Here is a 22,312-nt window from a genome sequence, read left to right as displayed (position 1 = left end):
GATACTTGATCCGGAATCTAACAGGTATAATAATAACTGACTGAAAACCGACCACAGCTTCAAGAGCCAGCCCGGTTGTGGTAGTAAGAGCCACATGCAATATCGTAACAATCGTAAACCATCTCATGACATCATGTACATTCCATTCGAATCCCGTCCGCCAGTCTACAATCACATGTTCATGTCCACTCCAATTGTTCTCCATACAGATGGTCAGATATATATTTAAATAAACAACTAAGTCAAATAGGCAGCAAGGTTTATTCCAAAATGCATTTTGCTGCCTTTTCCAGACTGTGCAACACTTCCCTTCACTAGAACCCTTTTATAATGCGTAACATGCCAGAGGACGTAGTGAAGAAGTGTGAAAAAATGGAGGGAATGAACTACATTTGTTACCTCATTAATGTGTGCCCCGTTTGTTTATTCTTTGATTGCGCTATACCTTAGACTTGTTCTAGTCTTACATACCGATCATATGAGGCAGTGAGAGCCTGGGAATACATATGTTTGTAAATCCAATGTCTGCTGTAAAACCAACACCTTTTTATATTGGCACAGAGAACCTGCCAGCTGCCGTCAATCATGAACTTTTCCCTGGAACTTTAGAAGCTGTGGTTTCATTGGGACATTTGTTTTTTCTTTCACCACCTTTGCAGTAAAAATCTAAGAAGATATACATGTTATTCTTTTTACCATGTCTGCACACTTTTTTGTTTCAGAAAACTCAATCATTCTTACCTTAAGAAATATCCTGGAAAAAATGACCTACTTCGTCAGATATAATTTCAGAAAAAATTTAAACTACGATACGAAATATGAATATGATACGAATACTAACAGAAAAACAAAATTCTAAAGCATTCTACATACTACAGATACCTTTATTTTGGCCGTAGTGTGTCTGTCGGCATCCAACTTGGAGCCATGCAGTACACTTCATACGTACACACATCACAAGTTGCAGGACTATTCTTCAGTGTCCAAGTGATTCACATATGTTGATCCATGTGGCCATTTTATTGATGCATAGATGAGTGGTATCTGAGGAGGATTGAGTTTCTGTGACATCACCAAAGTTTCATGACAAATGTGGGATAGAGCTGCCGAGCAAGGCGAGTCTAAATCATGGAATATGTCTAAATTTGTCTTCTGAGAAAACTCTTGTTAATCTCTGACACCATGATGGCTTTAACAGGCACAGACGTCAGGCTAATCTGGTAGAAAGTGGATTCTGCCTGTCTACTGTACGTTCCTCTCAAGGGCTCTGTTTCTGCCTCTGTACTTAACCTTTCTCATCCCTCGTTTTGCTTCTCACATTTTTCCCACAGTGACTGTGCCTTAAACGCTTCTGGTGTGTTCTAAGATTCATTCAATCTGTGAAATATGAGGGCTTGTTGCTGCTGTTCAGAATGAGTGTCTGCACAATCTGCTTTTGTCTGGACCACAGCAGGCATACCAGGATGTGTCATGTCTAGCTATTACTGTCTTGTGCATCTGTGTGTATAATATACGTGTGTGCACATTCTCAGTCGAAGAAAACCCAATATTGTCCAGCTAAATTGATCTTCATTTGAAGATCATTAACAACACCCATCCAGTCATTCTATAGACTATGATCTCAACCATGGTCAATAAACTTCTTGAATATTGAAAATATGACCATAATCCACTCTGACATTAGACAAATTTCAATTTGTAATTATTTGTCCCTGTGTCCAAATGATCATAAAACATGTTTACTGTACAATTTATATTTGATATGATACTTTATTGCCACCCAAATAATTGTATATTTATATGGTTTTCAATAGTGTGAAATTGCTGGGAAGCTGGAGCCCATTCCAAGTTCAAAAATCAGACAAAACCCAAATAATAGTATATTTATATAGTTTATAAATAGTGTGAAATTTCTGGGAAGCTGGAGTCTATTCCTAGCTCAAAAATCAGACAAAACCAATGGGTCTCCTGCACACCTATCACCCTACTGAGGATAAATGGTGCAGAGAATCGATGAAGGGATATTTATTTTCACTTCACAGGGACTTTAATACAGTTTATTGCTACAGAATAGTTGACTTAGGTCAATATTTGTTGCTATTAAAAACTTTGCTGAAAAAGTGATAACTCATGCAGTTTTTTTGAGTCTTGTGTAATTTGTCATTTCCCAACTGTGCTCCAGAATCCCGTCCGCTTTCCGTTCCTATGAAAGTGATGCCCGACACCACAGCAGTCGAGTCATTGGCAACGTCAGAGGAACGGATGAAGCAGCTCATTGGCCATGCCTGGGATGCTGTTAAACGCCTTACTCTACAGGTAGCAAAGCAAACCTCTTTTCCTTTTTGTATTATTTCGTTGATGGAATGAAAAGATCGAGCACACTTTGCATTTTGACAGATTTTCATTTTTTGTGGAGGGCCTGTCACGTTTCTAATAGTAGTGTCTCAGCAGGTTTATAGACGTGTATAGGTAACTCCACCTTAAGTATAAACATTGCTTTTTAGGCGAGTCTAAACAATGTAGTTGAATGTAAGATGCATGTAAACAACCAGTGATGCAAATCCAATTGGATTCTTTAATTTCATTTAATTTTCATTGCTGGGACCACACAAACCGATCTATGTCAAACATGAAAGAGAGCATGACGTTTGCGAATTGAGGGGGGGCTCCTTGAACCCAGATCTCATGTCAGGCCATTAAGCTGTTTACAGTACTTCCTCAAAAGTTAACTCAACCTTCTAATAGTTTGCCGAGCCCGTCATTGCCTCCACTTTCCTCTGTCCCCTTTGGCTGTGCAACTGGGACCACACCGAGCACTACAGCAGTAATTAGGAATCAGCCTGCCCTGTTGACACAGAGGTAGGACTGAACCAAACCGACAACCTGACAGCTGGTACACCACGCCTTGGATATCTCAAAACTGAGAGCTCTCAATTTATTTTAGTGCCATGTAAACAGAATACCTATTGTATCACGCACACTCCATCTGCACATGTGCACGTTGGAATTTATTTCTTGCATCTTTTACAGATGAAGTTTGTGCTAAAAATAGCGAACGTTACAAGAAGAACATGTTGGCATTTAATTACCTAATTTTTTACGGTTTCTGAGAACATTTAATTCTTATTAAAAGTAAAGACAGTTAACAGATGTCCATTGAATCCAATTCAGTTCAATAGGTTTGATCAACAAAAAACAAACAGAATAGTGCAATTGTAGGGAGTAAAATATTAAAGTGGCATTTTGTCAGGATAAAACAAAAAAGTGAGTCATAGGGGCAACAATATACATGACACAAAATTAACTTTAACTTCAATAAAGTTTTAAAAACTCAACCCCGATTTTTGCACAACTAGGAAAGAAAATCCCAATGGTGCAACACAGAAAGAGAATTACTGACCATCACAAGTTCCAGCAGTTGACCTGCTCTACTAGAGGAGAGCATAGATTCTATACCTGGTGAAGTGTTATATGCTCTCGTTTTGCAGCTACAATGTTGAATTAGATTCATTGAGCTAGGTTTTAGTTCAAGTCAGAACATCGAAACTTAGTTTGCAGTGTCATTTTGTGCTTCACCATTGATATGCCAGTAAGAGATTTTGTTTGCCTGGTTTGAACCATGGCTGCGCTTAACTCATTGTGAAATGATATTTGGATTTGATTAAAAAACAACAACACTTTTACTGTTAATAAATATTTCCCAAATATTCATCCCCTACCTGCATATTCATCCAGTCATCTCTTCCTCTCATTCATGTTCCCCAGTGGACACTCGTGTTTCCACACATGATATTAATTGCTTGTGATCAGGACTGCAATTTCATCTCAGGAATTTAGCAATGATTCCTTCTATTTATGTCTTCAATTCTGGCAAAGGGACATGTTGCTACCAAAACTGAAATGGGATCTACTTAAACAGAGAGATCGTTGCCATGGAAAAATGAAGTAACACTGCTCCTTGCAGCTGCTCGGAGATCGGGGTAGACTAAGGAGTAACTTAGACAGAGGTGCTTTTTAAGGAAGAAGGTAAAGGAGATATAGAAAGGACCATTTGCTGTTGCTCTGATGGAGCTAGCCTGATAGTTTCCATGAGCAGGATTTGACCCCGAGCTGGAGCATTTTCTGCACATTACTTTTTCTTCTGACCCCTCCCCCCGTTTTATCATCTCTCAATTCAGCATCTCATCTTGTAATGTTGCAAATCACTTTCAAACGAATATGCAAACAAAACGAACATTTCGTACCTCATTTAATGTTTGATCGTATACTCATTAACTGGTAGGGTGTTTTTTTTTCTGTCTGTGATGATCTCACGAATGTATAATCATTCGATAAAACGCACCGAAAAGTCAACCAGTCCACATTTTTGTGACAAATATTGAAGAGTGAAGTAAATTTTCTTTGACTTTGACTGGCAACATGTTTGAGCGCAGTGGCATGGCTTAATTTGAAGGTACTCTGTTAAAAAGTATAGGACTGACAAATTCATGTCTGATAAAATTGACTGAAACATGTTTTTTGGAATCTGTGTGATGGTGAATCTGGACAAGCTTTGTGGCAAATATCCACCCTTTGTCTTGGGATGGAAGAAGATGAAGCCTTGCCAAACACAGGTCCGGTCAGCTCAGCTGAGGATTCAGTTTGGCTTGCTGTTTTCCATCGCACTACATAAATCAGCAGTGTGCGCTGCAACCCAGTTCATTCCATCCGTTTTGAATACCTCTTGTCCTCATTTGGGTCACAAGTGAGCTGGAGCCCATCCCAGCTAACTTGGCAAGAGGGGACTTACACCCTGCCCTGATCACAAGTCAATTGCCGGTTACGTATAGACAAGCAACCAATCACGCACACATTCATGCCTACGGACAATTTAGAGGCTTTATTTACCCTAATGTACTTTACATGTGCTCTGGAATGTAAAAGCAAGTGTTTGGAGAAAAGACGCATGAGAAAATGCAAACTGCACCCAAACCGAGATTCAAACCCAGAATCTTACTGCTGAGGGGCAGATGGTTTACAATTCATTCCATTCCTTGTTAAGTCTTACTTACGTATCACTCAGTTAACTGCATGCTCTCTCTGTCTGGGCATAGCTTTTGCTTTGGAACCGGAGCCTTTAAGGACATCCTCCGGCCTAATTTATCCGAGGCCACCCCTTCGAACCCATCTGTAGTGGCTCAGTATGCAAAAAAAAGAGTCGAGAGTTGATTGTTTGAGCTCAGAGGGTGGGATCAGCCGATGCAGGCCAGGCCAGCCGCACTCTAAGGCCACTGTTGGATCAATAAACGTAGCGATCAAAGTTGCAATTAACCCACTGCGCTAACACAAACATCTAGGCCAGCAGAAACAAACAAAGCCTTCATGTCACCTAAAGCGTTTATTTTTGCAGATTTCCACCTCAGCCAAGGAGACCTCCAGTGCTTGTCAGCTTCTGTAAGCACTGTTAGAAGAGAGGAATGTGGGGCTTCAGGGATGGCTGACTGCCTTGCCGTGCTCCTGTGCCAGGCCACAAGCTCATTGCTTGTGGTGGCATGCGGCTGAGAGCGAGCCTATCTCTTGTCAGAGGGCATCATGCCTACATGCTTTTCCCGTAGCACTTTGGAAACCAAGCAGTTTATTGAGGTGGCAACAAATGCAGCGTGTATACATCCACACACCACAATGCACATCTGCACAGTTTCATCTTTGGATACACACATTAATCATCTACATTTCTAGAAGACACTGTTTACACTGCTACAACCACAATTCCAATTGTGTTTTGGGATACAGCTGGAAATGCACCCTATGCCGAAGTAGGGGGAGCAAAAGGTGAACAGTGGGCGGAGTGCCCAGAGAGATATTTGGGGGGGATGCTCTGTGGACCTTCTATTCATCCGACCAGCCACTTCGGAAACACTGTCCCGTCTAGTGCAGGCACAGGAAGATCACATTTGGAGAGGTTTCAGGTTTTTAAAAACAAAGGGATGTGTTTTTCCGTTCACTGCCTGTCCCCCCAGTGAGATTTTTCTTCTCCTGAGTTGCAAATGTTTTCATCTGGGATGCAAGGAGGGTGTTTCTAATTTCCTTTTCTGCAGCACTGCGTCTCTGGTTCTGAATTGCTTTTGTGTGTATATGTGTGAGATTGAAAAGTGTTTGGGAAGAATTAGATATCAACGTCAGATAATGTGTGGCTGTGTTTAATATCTTTTTTTTTCTCTCTGTGTGGACACCGTGTCTGTCCAAGGAGACCTTTTTGCCTTCTGGCAGTTACAACAGAAATTTGTCATTTTTCCTACCCTGCTGCTATTTGAAAGCAGAATAGGCAGACGATCTCATCATGATACCGCCGGTAGAATGTCAGACATTTTTATTTTGTGCCAGAGCATGACATAAAAGTGCTGGTTTCGGCTGGTTTGGTAGGGAAACAAATATAAATGCCATATATGAATTCATTATTTCAGAAAATTAAGTCTATTTAACAGTATTTTTCTTTGAAAAGTATCATAAATACTATTTCTCTTAAATCACTGCTATTGACTGCCACGTCTCAATTACATTTTTTTTTTAACGGGATGGTTTTTGGAAGTAATTTAACTCCACTGTAAACTTATAAACAACTTGACTGATGCACAACTATCAGTAGAAGACATCAATGCCCCATTTTAGAAATGAAATCAACACACTTTGAGTCCACTGGGAGAAACGGCTGTATTTTTTTAACCCACCTCTTTTTTTTCTACTGCTGATTATAATAGAAGGCAAAAAGGGAGAATCAGACTTTTTTTTCCCTGGTGAAAGGAGAGAGTCTATTCTTTCATTTGGTAATTTGGTGTGTATATAACCATTGACCACAATATCCTGTGGGTCTTGAAAATGGCAAATTGCTCTAAAATGGCCTCTGCACAGTTGTTAAAGTAACCCAAAGCATAACATAGACAGATAAAATGGCTTGAAAGTTGCAAAAAACAACAAACATGCAAGGTAGGAGCAATTGCTAGTAGTACATTTTTGTAATCATGTCTCACTTTTTCTCAAAGTGGATGGGGGATCCTTATTTTTGGAAACGGACCCTAAATGCTTTCTGTGGTTCTATAGACAATCTTCCTTTGGCCATACCTTTTAAAAGTATGTACGTTGGTGTTGTGGCTTCCTTTCTGGTGACATCTGTTCTGATGGAACCAGATAACTATCTTCACAAAGACTCTAGGGGAAAATGATATGTGAGTCAGAGGATATGCTCTCACTGCTGTGCATTGACAGAGGAAGTCGGGGACATTTTGTAGGTTGTGGTAGTGCTCGTGGAAGAGGAGAGTAGCTATTTGAAGCAGTTCACATGTGGCTGGAGTTGTAACACTATCTGATGGAGGAAAGAAGCGATTAGAAATAAAAGTGAGCAGAATTTGCCACAAAAAAGGGAAACAGTTTCAAGCTCTGTGATGTGATGCCAGATTTAAGTGAAGATATTAAAATGGGGGGAAATGCAATTCAATTAACATACCCAACAACTTGATAAGCTTTTAAATATTTTATCATATGTCTCTTTATATTTATTTATTGCCGACCAGCAGATGCTGGTGCTGTGATCCACAATCCAGATTGCGTTAGTGCCCGAGTGATTGCAGATCAAAGTGTAAGAAGGTCCTGCTCCTTTTGAAGGCCTAAAATGACGGGATAAGGGCCTAAGTCCCAGGATAAGAAAAAGTCACCACACAAATAGCCTGCATGCTGTCACTCAAAAATGACATCCGTTCTTGTAGTTGTTAGAAGTTGAACAGGTTTTTTTTTGTTCTCATGTAAAATGTTGAACTTCAGTATTTGATATTTTTCACCAGATTTGGATCAGATGAAAAAGATTAGATTTTGAAGTGCTGGAATTCCTCCCAAATGCTCGTTGTTAATTCAAACTACAACTTTTTAAGACCAATTGTACAGCATCTACTTGTACAAATATGTACAAATATAAGCTCATTTGGTGCTTCGTGTCACGCGATGAGTTTATTGACAAAATAAAGGTGATTATAATTATCTAATGACTAAAATGACACTAATGACGTCACTTTTAGGCGACAAACAGTAAGGCCATGTCCATTCACACAAACACGAGTCTATTCGTTTTTGTTTTAAAAGACATTAAGAAGCCTGTGTGACAAACATACTAGCAGCAATGAATAGCACTGACTTTGTTTGTTTGTGGGACTTTGATTCTGGGTACCTGTCTCCCCTTTGAAGGCAAAATGTATTTTTTTCTATGTAATTTATTATTTATTAGAAGTCTGGGTTTAAAGTTTAAGTCTTCAGGAAATTAAAGTAAGTCCTGTGTCCTCTGTAGTAATGTTTTCACAGTTAAGCCCTGGCACGTGCAGCTGCATATGGAATTGATTGGTTTAAAGCATACATAATATCGAGTTCCTGATCAAAATGGAACTATTTCTGTCAATTTTGAATGGTTTTGACAGTACCGTGACATTGCATTGCACACTCACCGACACTGACATTGCCCCTTTGTTTTGTCCTGAATCATCCCGTCAATAGACGTATTAGTTAGCAAAAGCAGTTCCTGAGGAACTTTTTGCTTGATTGAATTGCACTTTGACATCTTGTCATGCTGTAGATGTAATAACAAATCATATTCCATATGGTTCACAAGTGATGCCTTTAATGGTATGTACTTTTCAAACCTCTTACCAACAGGACAGTGGATTCCAAATTTCTTATTGTACCCGAGTTCCAGTGGCAATCTATCTGTAATTTACGCATTTTTTTTCTTTCATATTACCCTGAACCACTGAGGACAGAGTTGTGTAACATATATTCCACACAGCAATTACACTCTTGGCTTTCAGCTTGTTTTGTGCCCATTTCTAATTTTAGAATGTTCCTTTCACATCACTTGGAAATCCTGCTGTTCCATGGGTTTACCCTCAAATGATTATTAATTTTCCACTATTCTATTATGATAAAACACAAATTCATGAGTGGCTATTGCGTCTAGTTTCATGTGGCAGCTGTGGGCCTTACGCCCTGAGCATCTGATGGAACAAACCTTCGGTCATCCTGGCATCCTTGGTTTCCTGTACTGACATTGTGCATGCTTTTTTTCCCCCCCAAAAAACATACACAGACCTGACATGCCCATCAGCGCATACTAAAGAGGCATCGTCATAGAGGCTAACTTCTTCCATTCTTTTGTTTATTGGCTTGTTACGGAGCTGTTAAACATAATTGTGGGGAATACCATACTTGACCCTACACAACCTCAACTCAACTGCTATGCCTTTAGACAAGACACAAAGGCCACACGCCCATTCTTTGCTCACTGTGTCAAGTACAAAACCATATTCATTATTGTAATTTCACTGTGAATGCAACTACATAATTGCCCTTAACACAACCACTGGATTCCCCTCAGCTCTTCCAAACTCTTTTGTTTTCCCTGCCTCCTGTCCCCTCCACATGGGCTTTCCATCTGGAGTCAATGGCCGGTCATGGAGAGAGATCTATATGCCAAGCTTGTACCTTGACCAATAGCCTGATGCAAAATTCGGTTGGGTAATGGAGTAAGATGGAGATAGTCAGTCAGGGAAAAGGGATGTTGTCAGTGGTTTGGCTGCGGTCAAATTATTGATTTATTTGCAACATCAGCCTATTTCTGTTGTTGGATCTGTCAACTCTGTCAGGTCTTTCAGGTTGGTTTGGAAATTGCATGTTCCGTTCGCCGTGCTTATGCGTGAGATACAAGTCAAACATGAGACCACAGTGGATTCATGGAGTTTTCTGAGGTAAACCACAGTGACCTGTTGTTAACAGTAGCTTGGGAAAGAGGATGAATGATAGCCAGTCAGCTATGGGGTCTTCCAAAATGATGTTGATTTGACATTTTAAGCCCATGCTGTCCTTAGATTCGATGTGCTTGATAAGAAATGCAGAGTATTTACATTAACATAATAGACATTATGCATAGCAATATGATTTGACGCCAGATACTACTGGAATTTAAATATTCATTACAGGAGCCTCGGCTGGGTTAATCTTTTTAAGCTCTAGGTCATGTTTTTCATTTTTCTAATTTAGGTGCTACTGTGGTTGTTGAATATGTTTTACGGATGACTTTATCATGAGCCTCCATTGTGTTCTCTCTAGTTGGAGCTGCAATCGTGTTGTGTGTTCGTGCCCAATGACAGCCTTCCATCTCCGAGCACCATCATCTTTGGTGACATTCCTGGTACGGTGCGAAGCTGGTACCACAACCAAGCATCTATGCCAGGAACCCTTGTGGTCTGCCTGCCCCAGGTCAGTGTCCTCAGTGCAGGGCACAAGTACATGGAACCGGTGCAGGAGCTCCCTTTTGTGGTCTCCAAGCCCATCCTAGAAGAAGGTAAGGTTTCACAATTTATGTAGTTAAATGCATTAAACAAATCTAGTATGTCAAACTGTGCTTTTAGTTTAATTAATAACAGACTTGCTGGGACAGGTTCCAGCACGCCCGCGACCCCCGTGAGAATAAGCCGTTCGGAAGATGGATGGATAAAAAATATACATTAGGAGAAACAGTTTGAGACGTGAATACACCTAGAGATCTGAAGTTTGATATGACTATGAATTGACTTTAATGATATGAAATTAATCAGAAGACATCATTACAGACCAAATTTTTTAAGAGAGTATTTTCAACACTATAGCATTGCGAGCTAAGATGGGAATTCATCATCATTATGGCCTTTTCATCACTAAGCAAACCTTTGACCGAATAGTACTCATTTACCATGACAAAAGACAAACAAACTTAAGTAGACCAACTTTGAGAGATAGATAGATTCTTGCACATGTGGTCTGCACACCTGGCAAAGTTGACATAAACCCTGACAGTCCCGCAGTGTTTTTTCTTAAAATAACAAAAGTTGGGGGCACCCCGCTTTCAAGTGACATCACAATTGGGCATACAGATTTAAAAAAAAAAAATAGAAGAAAAAACAAAAACAGTGACATCAATAGTTTGGCGATAATGCTGGTAGAAGGATGGTGTTAACAATATATTCCTGCCCTCGAGAATGTCTCAACCCTCCCTTTCCATTTAATGTAATGGAGTATCTCAGCCTTAAGTTCATTTAAACTGTATGCTTTTAGATTCACACGTGTGCATTGAATTTATGCTTTTTATCTCCTTGTATGTTGTACAGCACTCCACTCATGAAAATCAGAATCGCCTTTATTGGCCAAATATGTTAAATGTTTATAAGGGGAAAATGGATGAATGAATGAACAAACGAACAAACACATAAATGAACAAACAAACAAAAGATGGATGGATGGATGGATGGATGGATGGATGGATGGATGGATGGATGGATGGATGGATGGATGGATGGATGGATGGATGGATGGATGGATGGATGGATGGATGGATGGATGGATGGATGGATGGAAGTCTATAACTGTCACAAACATCCCCAAATACGCTGCATACGTACACTGCATACTTCTCTCAACTTTCACATTTCAACTGGTTATCAATATCTACATTGTTACTATGATCGAATGCTCATGTTGTCTTGCTTTCTTTAATTCATACGCCCACCAGGTGATGCTTTCCCATGGACAATCAGCCTAAGTCACTTTAGTGTGTACACTCTGCTGGGGCAGCAGCGCAGCCTGAACCTCCTCAAACCAATGGGGTGTACCTCCACACTGGCAGTCACATCACACAAGTCCCCTAACTGTTCAGAAGGAAGGCACTCTTTTGTGGTCTGCCTCCATGTTGATCTGCAACCCATCCAAGTCAAGTGCTCCAACCCTCAGGTCAGTCAGAAATCCCACAAATGTCTGAACCAGACGGTCAAATTCTATATTTCATGGGAGCATTGTTCACTAAATAAATAAATAAATAAATAAATAAATAAATAAATAAATGAATTTATTAATTATGTGAAACATTGATTATTCTATTTAATAAGCCGCTACTTGCGTAGAAATACATGTTGATATAAATTGGAAACCAAGATGGTCCTTCATGGAAATTACTTATCTGCTGTAGATACGTCTACCTCACTATTTATATAATTCGCAAACCCTTCTACTGTGTGCGTCACTCTTTTTCTCAGTTTTTCAAATCTGCTGACTATATATGAGCACAGACCACTAATTGATTGTGATTAGCTGTTCTGAGTTGGGAATCACAAATCATTAGGAAAATTTCCCCTTTTACCTCCAGCATGCAGCAAATGGCAACGTTGCTAACATAAATAGCACTATGTATGTGTGGTGAAAATAACAACCAAATGTTCCATGTAGGCTCCGTCATTTCTTTCAGCGTTTCTCCCAGCAATGAAATGGATCAGGTATTTTACCACTAATCACCATAGTTGTGATTTTCCTTTCTTGAGGAATTATCAAATGAAATTATTTTGCTTCATTTATGGTCAGATTGAAGCAATCAATGTGTTGGATTATTAGTTAAACACATCGTGGAAACCAACGTTATTATACCACACTTTTGGTGAGCTCATGTTTAATATATGTTTAATGCTGATATTAGCTGTATGAAATGAGTTTTTTTTGTACACACTTTCCTGAGGCAACCTTTAGAGTGGTCAAAACGCCTCAGACCATAGAGATGAGATGTGGAGACATTGCCAGAAATTGGTAACAGACATAGGCAACAGTACGTAATGTGTTAGTGGTGAAAATTCTATTTGAAGAGCCGGCCTTGGAAAGTTTTTTTGCCCTTTCAATGTGTAATTCCGTTTGAAATGGCATGCCCATGTCTGGCAGTGCTGTGTTTGGCTATTTTGATTATCTGCCGAGTCATTACTAATATTTAGACCTTTTGAATCTCTTTCCTACTTCTTTCCACACAGCGGCTTTTGAAGAAGTGCTGCCAGGGTAAATCCACTCTTTGAGAACAGAGCAGACCTCCCACTCCCCTCCAGTTCTGCAATAAAAGAGTGAATATACAATATATAAAATATTTAACATATACATCAAGGCCTGGTTAGGAATGACTAGCCTGAGTTGGTGTGAAAAAGCCAACTATTTATGCTCCTCGCTGGCGGCATGCCCCATGACCATGAATGGTATCATTCTTTTGGGATGCAAAACAGCAACTGACACCTCACAATATTTTTACATGAAGATGACAGGTCTTTGTGATGGATCAAATGCAATGGTCAAATTTCATGTACTTTTTGTGTACATGACAAATAAAGATGGCAGTGGTGATTATGATGGTGCTTCTTCTTCTACTTCTTCTTTGTCCTCTTGATAGGAAAAGACAAAATAAAATACCAGGACGTATGTACAATATTTGAATTTGATATAGTACCTACTGTAGTAAGAGGCTAACATTTTCATGGTAGCAGTTGGGATTAAAGTCAAGACTTTGCTCAGAACAGTGGTAATTTATTGGCCATGGCTTTCCTTCTCCAGCTGCGTCACTTGCTCTTCTCTAGGCCTTGTGTTTGGTTTGATTTACTGGCCCCAGTTTTGGAGAATGGTGCATGGTGTAAGGTCGCTGCTGCCTTAGGCGCAGTCCACTTGCTTGGGTATGGCTAACAGCTGTTGGCTCTGTCCCTTCATGGCTGCTGGACTAATGTTAGCAGGTCTTCCTAGACATGTTTGAAATAAGCCAGCTGTAATGAATTGCGCTGATTTCCATTTATTTATAGAAAGAATTCCCTCTAATGTATGTGCTAACAGGCTTACGTGTGTGGGCGGGCGAATGAGCAGCTGAGAAAAATAAAATTGTGTTTGGAGTTGTTTGAAGTTGTTGTTTTTTTATACATATCGATGCACCTTTTTCTTTCGGAGCACCGGCGGTAGTCGGGATATGGTGGGTTTATATGGGGTTGGTTGGCTTCAGAAACAAAACATTGGAATCCACGACTGAGCTCATGGTGAAAGTGTCGCTTTTTTAGAGTTCCCTCTTGTTTAAATAAGTCTTAGCTGAATGCATGAATAACTGAAAGCATCACACCACGTCCCCCTGCTTTCCCCTGTCATGTTTTCCACTCATGTTTTTGGCTTTGTTGTTGTTAAAAGTTAGGGCCTCAAGTGAGCACATGATAAATTGCTCTGAACACTTTGACGCCAAGCCTTCAGTTTTTCCTTACTGTGGTGAGGTTTTTTTTAAGGGGAAATTGATGAGACAACAGAAGTTTCCTCTGTGGCTAATTCTTTGGGATTTTGTTGTTATAGATAAAGAAAAAACATTCAGAATCATACGGCACATGTGTTAGCATGCGGTGCCTTTCAAATGATTGCACATTCAAAATAATCACTGTTTTGCGCCGTCTCAGAGTTTCAGACAAAATCCATCAGTGTTCAAGTTCAAGAGAATATGAAAATGGATTGTGGTCCATCTCTGGCTACTCATCCTTTTCGTCTGTCTCTTCAAGCTGTAACAAGATTTAGTGTCACGCAACTAACAAGCTGTCATGCCAAATCAGTGGTAATGACCTCAACTACACGAGAACTTCCCAAAGCAGCTGCTGGAGTAAAATTTTGGCTAAAATACATTTGAATCTGCTTTCAAATGCTACATATGACATGTCCTTGCTCTTGTCGGGGCAATTCTAAACATTTCTCAAAGAGGTGTCCATAATTCTCTGTTGTCCGCTATGGAAAGCGAGGCTCGGGTTTTACTGTATTTCATTCATATTCCTTCTAAACATGTTCTTACCCATTTGGTCACTCCTCAGGTGCAGCTGTTGTATAAGCTCCTTCTCAGCTGGACGTCCACGTGGGCTCGTCTCCAGAAGCATGGTATTTTACGCCAGTCCGCCAGTATCCCGGAGCCCCCTGGAGGTGCTGCTCCATCTTCTTCAGTACATAGCAGTGCTGGTACAGCTCTACCTGACACCAGCACGTACAGCCCATCTGCAGATGTGGGATCCCCTACTGAGGTTTGTTTTACAGTCTTAAGGTTCTGTTAAGCGTGTTGGAAATTTACCTGTCAAAGGGAACTTTTATTTTGCCCCCAATTAGTTTTTAGAAGTGCCTAGTGTGTCTTGCATACTCGACAAAGAATTAATTTAACTCCGAAAAAATATCCAGTTATGTTTTTCCACAAACTGTCTTGATTTTTAAGACTGTGGTGCCATTTCATTTTCCGAGGGAAATTAAAGTGTCTTTGTTAAAATAGTTCCTGTTATTGTCGATCAGATAATCATTCTACTCTGAAAAAACTTTTTAATTTGGTCATTATGCTTTTGCAGACATTGTACATGCTCGAAAAAAGGTCATGCAGGTCATTGCATGTATGGTCCCATGAAACATACTTAAATTACTACGACGATAGAGCTATTTAGCTTGCCTTGTCGTTCAGGTTTGGTTGGTGATGATTCAAAGGATTTGATGTGTAAAAAGCAACAGTAATGCTAACTGCTTGAAATTGCTTCACCGTTTCTCGGGAAACTATTTCATCGCTAGTGCAACGTGTGATTTTTTTGCGAAAGGGTGAAAAGCCAGCTCCATTAAAATGATGGTCTCGATGAGTGTTTGTGTTGTTAAGCTGTGGCAACCAGCCAATACTTTAATGACTACTCTTTGACCACATTGGACCTGTCAGAAATATGTGGCCCACCGGGATCATAGAAAAACGTTAGGACATTTGAGAGGCAATCAAGTGAGTCAGTATTCATGGTATTTTTATACCATATGCCTATGTGCATTTGTTTCTGTGTTCATTTTACAGCCATCAACATTTGTTTATTCTTGCATCATTTGTGGAACCAGTGGCAAAGCAACATTTTCGTTAGTCAGGGAAGGGTTTTGTGCGTGTGTCTATAACACAGCCTTAGCGTCCCCTGACAACCCACTTGTAACTGTTTACTTAAGTACAAACATTGGTAGAAGTGTTTAGTCCTGTGGAAGGTTGATGATTAAGCAAGAATGTAGGAGCTGTTTTGATAAGTCTCAGCAGTGGTGGCAGCACACTCTCCCCAAGAAGCACACCCCATGACCTCCTCCTACTCCCTCATTTTTAACTATAGCCAGACCATTACACATGCCAACTGTTACCCATCCCCACTAACAATTAAGTCTTTCAATAAATGACAAATTTGATTTTGTCCTATAAATGGAAATAAACTTCTATATGTCTTCATGGTAAATGTTGTTTCTTGGATTCATTAATTATAGGTTTACCGTAGAAGAAGTCACTTTTCTTAGTATTCTGTAATAAACGTAACAGTCATATTTTCCATTTATTTTTCATTTTCCCAGACATTGAATAATTCCTGACCACAGAAAAGTAATCTTTCATTTCACAAAGTCACTCATAGTGCAAAACCCCTGGCCCGCCACACCCACCCCACATCTTATTCTGCCAACAGAAAAGCGCTGCCCTCCACCCACCTATCACAACATAGTAGCATGCCATGAAGCCATAAAGTTGACAAAATTTAGCAATTTAGCTTCTCTGTGTGTGGAGATTCAGCAAGTTACATTCCAAGGTCATTATGTTAGTGACAATGCATGGAATAAGCTTTAAAAAAATCTTTGCCATTGATGGCTTTGTTCTATCCTCCTATTGTATCTTGTATTATCCACTTTTTTCCATCCTATCTTTCTTTTTCTACCTCACCAATAACAACCTATGTGAGTAGTTCCAGTCTGATTTTTTTTTAGGTGTTTTTGTTTTCCCCTCCACAATAATGAATCAGAAATAATAGAAATTAGCAATGGCCTTCCCTCGGCAACTGACTTTCAGCATCCTTCTTATCCTTGATATTTGTGCGGCCTTTTACACCAAATGCTACACATCCTCTTCAATAGTCTAATCTCCAATGACATCAAACTGGTTTGAATCCTGCCCTACTGGCCACATTTAGTTCTTTCCACCTAAACCATTCAACACCCGGCCACCCCCTGCTCACCGAAGTGACCCCTCCTCTTCCCACTTATCTTCATTCCCATCTGCAATATGTTTTACAAATACAACATTCACTTTCATGGCTTTGTGGTCGACACCCAGTTTTACCTCTCCAGCAAACCCTCTTATCTCACAGTCTCACTGAACACAAATCGTGATTCAGAGGTTTTCTCAAACTTATTTTTCCTCTGCTCAGGTTAAGAGAGTGGGCGTCAGCACTCTATCATTTCTAGCTCATACACTTTAGTGTAGATAGTATCACAAGGTCCACATACTTCAGATCGGCAGTAAAAATGTCGACTGTCATGTCGACGAGTATTCGTTTTCATCACTTTGGTCTCACTCACAAATCCCTCCATAAAAAAACTGGTTCATAATTCAGCTGAGTCATAACAAGACCCCCCCCCCCCCGTTCACCCCAGTCTTAAGGCACCTCGACGAATGCCAGTTAAATGTCAACTACATTTCCAAAATCTTCTGCTTACTTTCAAGACAATCCAAAACTTCACCCCTTTGCCTCCTCCAATGTTATTAAAATTTTAACCATATGATCTCGCTCACTCCGATTTATGTCCCCATCTCCATGTCAATATGTCACCTGCCCTCCTCAACTCTGGGGGTCATTTTGCTACCCTTCTCTGGAATGCAATACCACCTGAGTTGAGCAATACAGACCCTTCAAAATCAAACTCAAAAGACTCCTGTTCAGAATTTCTTACTGGCCCTCTTCTAGTCCACCCCCCCAACACACACACACACACACAAAAATTTATGTTGGCCTATCAAGTTTTTTTTCTCAATATGTTTAACTTAATTTGAATCTTTGTGTGAGATCCTTGTGTGTTTTGAAAGTCACATTTAAATAAGTTTAACTTGCCCTACGACACTCAACTCTACGTCCTTGCCTGTTTCATTCCCTGAAACATCACAGCCTGCTGTTGTCTGCCAGTGTTTGGGTCTTTCTGATGAGCAAAGACAAACTTTGCAGAAAAAATAAACTTGGATTCTCAACCCATGTATAGCTCAGAGGCCCCAAAATTAAACTGTATACTACTTTTGAAGGTGTGGGGAAAAAGAGGATGTGTGTGTGTATTTGGGGCCCCAACTTGGCAGTTTAGGAATGTGAAGCAACCCGCCTCACCTCGTGTTTTCTTTAAGTTATCACCTTGATGAGTGGAGCAGGAATAATTTCAAACAGATTAAACGTGAACTGAATTAGGTTTTCTTCTTTCCTTCTTGGGCTAATGTACTTTTTTCTAATTTTAGTTTTGTTTTATGTTATCATGTTCTTATTTTAATCATTGTGTTTATCTAATCTACCCATCTAGTAAAGACGGAAACCCCACAATGGTCGCAAAATAACTTGGGCTGAATAGGGCTGAATTTTGAACAGTCATTCAACAAAAGCTGAAATCTTAAAGTTTGAACACTTCACAAAAGGTCAGTGTTAGCACAAAGCCTTCAAGCTTCTGCTAAAAAGAAGATCTTTTCGTTGTATGTGAAGGTGGTAGAAGGCAAGCAAAAGGCAAAATGTGTTGGCAGCCGAGGAGCTGAATGCGATGAGCAACATACATAGCTCGGTAGAGTAGCATGAAGGGCCTCGTCTCAAGTACAGATGAGATCTTGAAATCCTATTTTTGCCTGATAGGCAAGCTGCAAGGGCGATCTAGGGTGTGTTGAACTTGTCATCTCAAGTAGGGGAGCAGAAGTCTTTCGGCGGTTTTCATTTAAGCTGAATTCGGGGTCACAGGTCTGAAGTCCTCTGAGTTGGGTTAAGGTTCTTGGGGACTGGGATGAGACATGATGTCTTCCATGGATTGGAATCTTCCCCAGATCTAGACTCATGTTGAAAACATGCTGGAAGGGCTCCCCCCAGCTCAGCAGCGCACGCCTTCAGCATTCTTGGACACACTTTGCATGGGCCTGCTGCTGCTGCCTTGCCAGGGTGGAGACGGCTTGCTCACCACTGACTTGATGTCTGCTAATGGTCGGGGAGCGGGAGGCCCTCGCACTGTCAATGTCCTCCCTTTGATTTATGTGGGTGTGTGTTGAGAAGGTAGAGGTTGATGTTCTGTCACACCAAATGCCTTGCATCATTCATATAGCATAAATTCCTTATGCTATTGTGAGGCCATTAAATAAAAATCACTGCACTACACTATTGATGACCCTCTTGTATTGTTGCATTGTTCACTTGACGGCTTGGTTCAGTTTCATTAAAAGTAGGTGATTCCTATTTTCCCGTAAAATAATTTCAGTTTGTATTTTCTTCCCTTACTATGTCAACTGTGAACTGAATTGTGACTAAGTGACATAAAGAACCGTATTTTGAATCCCCAATTTTAAGCCATTTGAAGCATGTGAAAAATTTCTAAAAACTCTGTCTCCTTTTGTGTGTGTGTGGGGGGGGTGGGGGTGAGGGGGGGGGGGGGGTCCAGTGTTACAGCCTAACAACTCTTCACTACACTGTGGTCAGTCCCACAGTGCCAGCGGCCAGCTCCTACTTGGACTCTTGACATCACAGAGTGTAATCCCACTGACTGGCTAAAACTGTAAACTAAACAGTCGTAACCGCACACACACACACGTACACACACACACTCACCGAGGGATGTGTTTTGACTCCAGTTCAGCAATAATTAGTCCCCAAATGGCAGTTGACATTATATCTTATGAGACGGACCGAGCACCATTACTGCTGGGCTCATGTTACTCGCTGCCAGTCGTTGTTATTACATAGCACAGTGACACACAACAACCGTGTTTCTCTCCATGGAAACATATAATAACTGTTTTGACAGTGGATTGGAATTTCACTTATATGATAATTCGTACATACTTTGTCTTAGAATATAATTCTTTGGAAACATTTAAGTTCACTGTGTTGATGCTGCTAATAATGTTGAAAAAATAATGTGTAATGTATTATTTATAGTAATAATAACATTAATAATAATAAATGGCTGTCATTGTTCATTTTTTCTCATTCAGAGGTACATCTGATCATACTTCCCTAGATGTCTTTAATCAGTTCCAAAACATTATACTCTGAGAACGTGCCTAAACCTTTTTTTCTCACTTAAAATATATTTGACGGTGCACATGTTTCTCATCAGTGTATTGTGGTCTCCATACACTTCAATGTTGAATATGTTTTTAAATCAGCACGATCCAGCTATATTTTTAACACGATTGTCACTGAGCCCTTGTTGTCAGCCACTCCAAACTGTGCGATTAAATTCAATTTGCAAATTAGTGTTCTGCTCTTATCCTTCCCAAACTTTGGAATGGGGACATAGTTTCCTCATCTGGATCCTCTTAAAGACGCTGTAATCATCCCAGCAGCTGTGGTGTTTCTAATTGAGATGGTTGATAACCTCCCCCACCAGCCACAGCCAGGCTCAATAACCATGACATAATCTGTCATTACAAGGCAGCGATGGAATAAGCTGTGGAAAAAAAAAAAAAAAATCCCACATTTCTAGTGCTTCAAATTACCACATTGTTTATTTGCAGGTCTCTCACTTTCCAGTCATGCAAATATGTGTTTGGAACACAGATTTACTCACAAGAAACACAACATACACCCGTCTCCATGATCCTCAGCAACCTTTGTGCTGAGATGCTATATGATGGGGAAAAAAAATCCAGATATATGTTGTTAAAAAAAAATATGCTGGAAATTAAGAATGTCATTTTCTTTTATGCAATATAAATCATCATTTGGGTCTTGTTACTTGCTTACTCATTTACAGTAATAAACTAAATAAACAGAAGCGTACCCTCTTAACTTAATTTTTCTTTTCTCCCTAGGGTGATTCAGTACCAGGAGGTGATGATGGTCCTTTTGCTGACACAGTGACCCTGGAACAGAAAACTAGCAGCATTGGAGGGACTAGTGGAAAAGTCAGCCTTTGGATGCAATGGATGTTACCCAGGGTTATTGTTAAACTGTTTGCTCCTGATCCAGCAGTCAAGAAAGGTGTGTATTTTTTTTAAACCTTTCAAACTTTGAAACGATATTCAACTTTATATTTTACTGGTCATCAGTGATAATATAGAGGGAAAAAATAGATCCAAATTGTATCGTAAACATTAAATTGCTCACATTTACCTCTTGAGGTAGGTAGGCTACTTGACAACAAAATAATATTTTTTTTCCCAGTATGTTTCCAATGTCACCAGAAACAGTTTGAACAAAGAAACAAAACCGTGTTCAAAATGTGTCAACATGTTAGAAATGAACGACGTTATGGTATTTTAAAGGCTTCACAAAAAGGGCAAATACATATCTACTGTAACAACTGTACAAAGCAGTGTGGGGTTGTTCAGGCGCAAGTAAGAGCAAATAGAAGCATTTTGAGTCAAGATAAACATAGGGAAAGACTTTAACGAGTGAAATGCAGCATGCACTGAGAAAAAAACGTTCATTCATGTAACACCTTTGGAGTCTATGACTTGCTGGCGACCGCTTCTACCAACCTGGGCACGTTCGTTCCACACATTATCTACACCAATGCTGACAAATCTTGTTTTTTAACGTAAAAACCCGCTTGGAACTTCGGTTTCTCAAAACCCCCCACAAGGCAACAGTAATAACATTCTCGAAGTCCATTTTCCCAAGCCACTCTTTGACTATGGGACTTTCTCAGTGGAAACAATGACAAAGATCCGCTCAGCTCACAGGCTTGCTTCAGTAGTCTTAATCAGTTTGTTGAACGTGAAACTCATTTTGCCTGTGGTAGGTCAGTTTAGTTTTCACACAAGGCACGGTGAGGAATGCCCGTAGTATATGTACAGTACTATGTCTGTATAAATGCAAGTCTTTTATGAACAATCAGTGTTGGGTGACATGTACTGTACATTCCTCATTTTGGCAAGCTTAGGTTGTACTTAAGTCATTTTGCCTTCTTACTCATTCTCGTTTTCCAATGTGGTTCTTTCTGCCAGCGTGAAAGTATGACCATTGAAACAAAAACTATGAGAGCCCCTCCCATCATTAGCAGTCTTCCATTTTAAGGATTCATGTGCAGCCAAGCATTTGTAATGCATCTATGTCAGCATTTCCCAATGTCATATGAAAATATGGAAAAGAAAAAAAAAATTGTTATTGTTGTTTCCCAACAGAAGTCTGCGTGGTCAGTGAACTGGAAAACAAAATTGCCTCAGCCGATATACAGGAATAATATATCTTAATAAATATATATATATCTTTTTTCTTTTTGTTTACCAACAGAAGTCTGCGTGGTCAGCGAACTGGAAGACTTGAGCGCTTCAGTCGATATCCAAGATATATACACTAAGATCAAATGTAAAGTTGGCAGTTTCAACATTGACCACTACAGATGCAGGTGGAGTATTGCGAGCACACAAACACAATGTGCATACACACACAGCATCTCTCTCTGCACATGTGTATTCATGGGGAAAGCATGACCATCACCACTTAAAACCCCAGTAATA

At 40.0% G+C, this 22,312-nt stretch overlaps 1 protein-coding gene across 3 annotated transcripts in view; it reads left to right on the top strand.

Annotated features, from left to right (window-relative positions):
* vps13b (vacuolar protein sorting 13 homolog B) overlaps nucleotides 1-22,312 on the top strand; it is a 210,759-nt gene that overhangs the window by 81,495 nt on the left and 106,952 nt on the right. For all 3 annotated transcript variants that reach the window (XM_088386303.1, XM_088386304.1, XM_088386305.1), the window contains 6 exons: nucleotides 2,183-2,316; nucleotides 10,123-10,357; nucleotides 11,561-11,778; nucleotides 14,676-14,879; nucleotides 20,663-20,831; nucleotides 22,086-22,200. In XM_088386303.1, the coding sequence (XP_088242429.1) occupies nucleotides 2,183-2,316; nucleotides 10,123-10,357; nucleotides 11,561-11,778; nucleotides 14,676-14,879; nucleotides 20,663-20,831; nucleotides 22,086-22,200 (1,075 nt within the window). The remainder of the gene's footprint in view (nucleotides 1-2,182; nucleotides 2,317-10,122; nucleotides 10,358-11,560; nucleotides 11,779-14,675; nucleotides 14,880-20,662; nucleotides 20,832-22,085; nucleotides 22,201-22,312) is intronic.

This window comes from Syngnathus floridae, chromosome 10 (assembly GCF_059516105.1).
Source record: "Syngnathus floridae isolate MCC-2025c chromosome 10, RoL_Sflo_1.0, whole genome shotgun sequence".
NCBI lineage: Eukaryota > Metazoa > Chordata > Actinopteri > Syngnathiformes > Syngnathidae > Syngnathus > Syngnathus floridae.
This window is presented reverse-complemented; position numbering and strand designations above follow the sequence as displayed.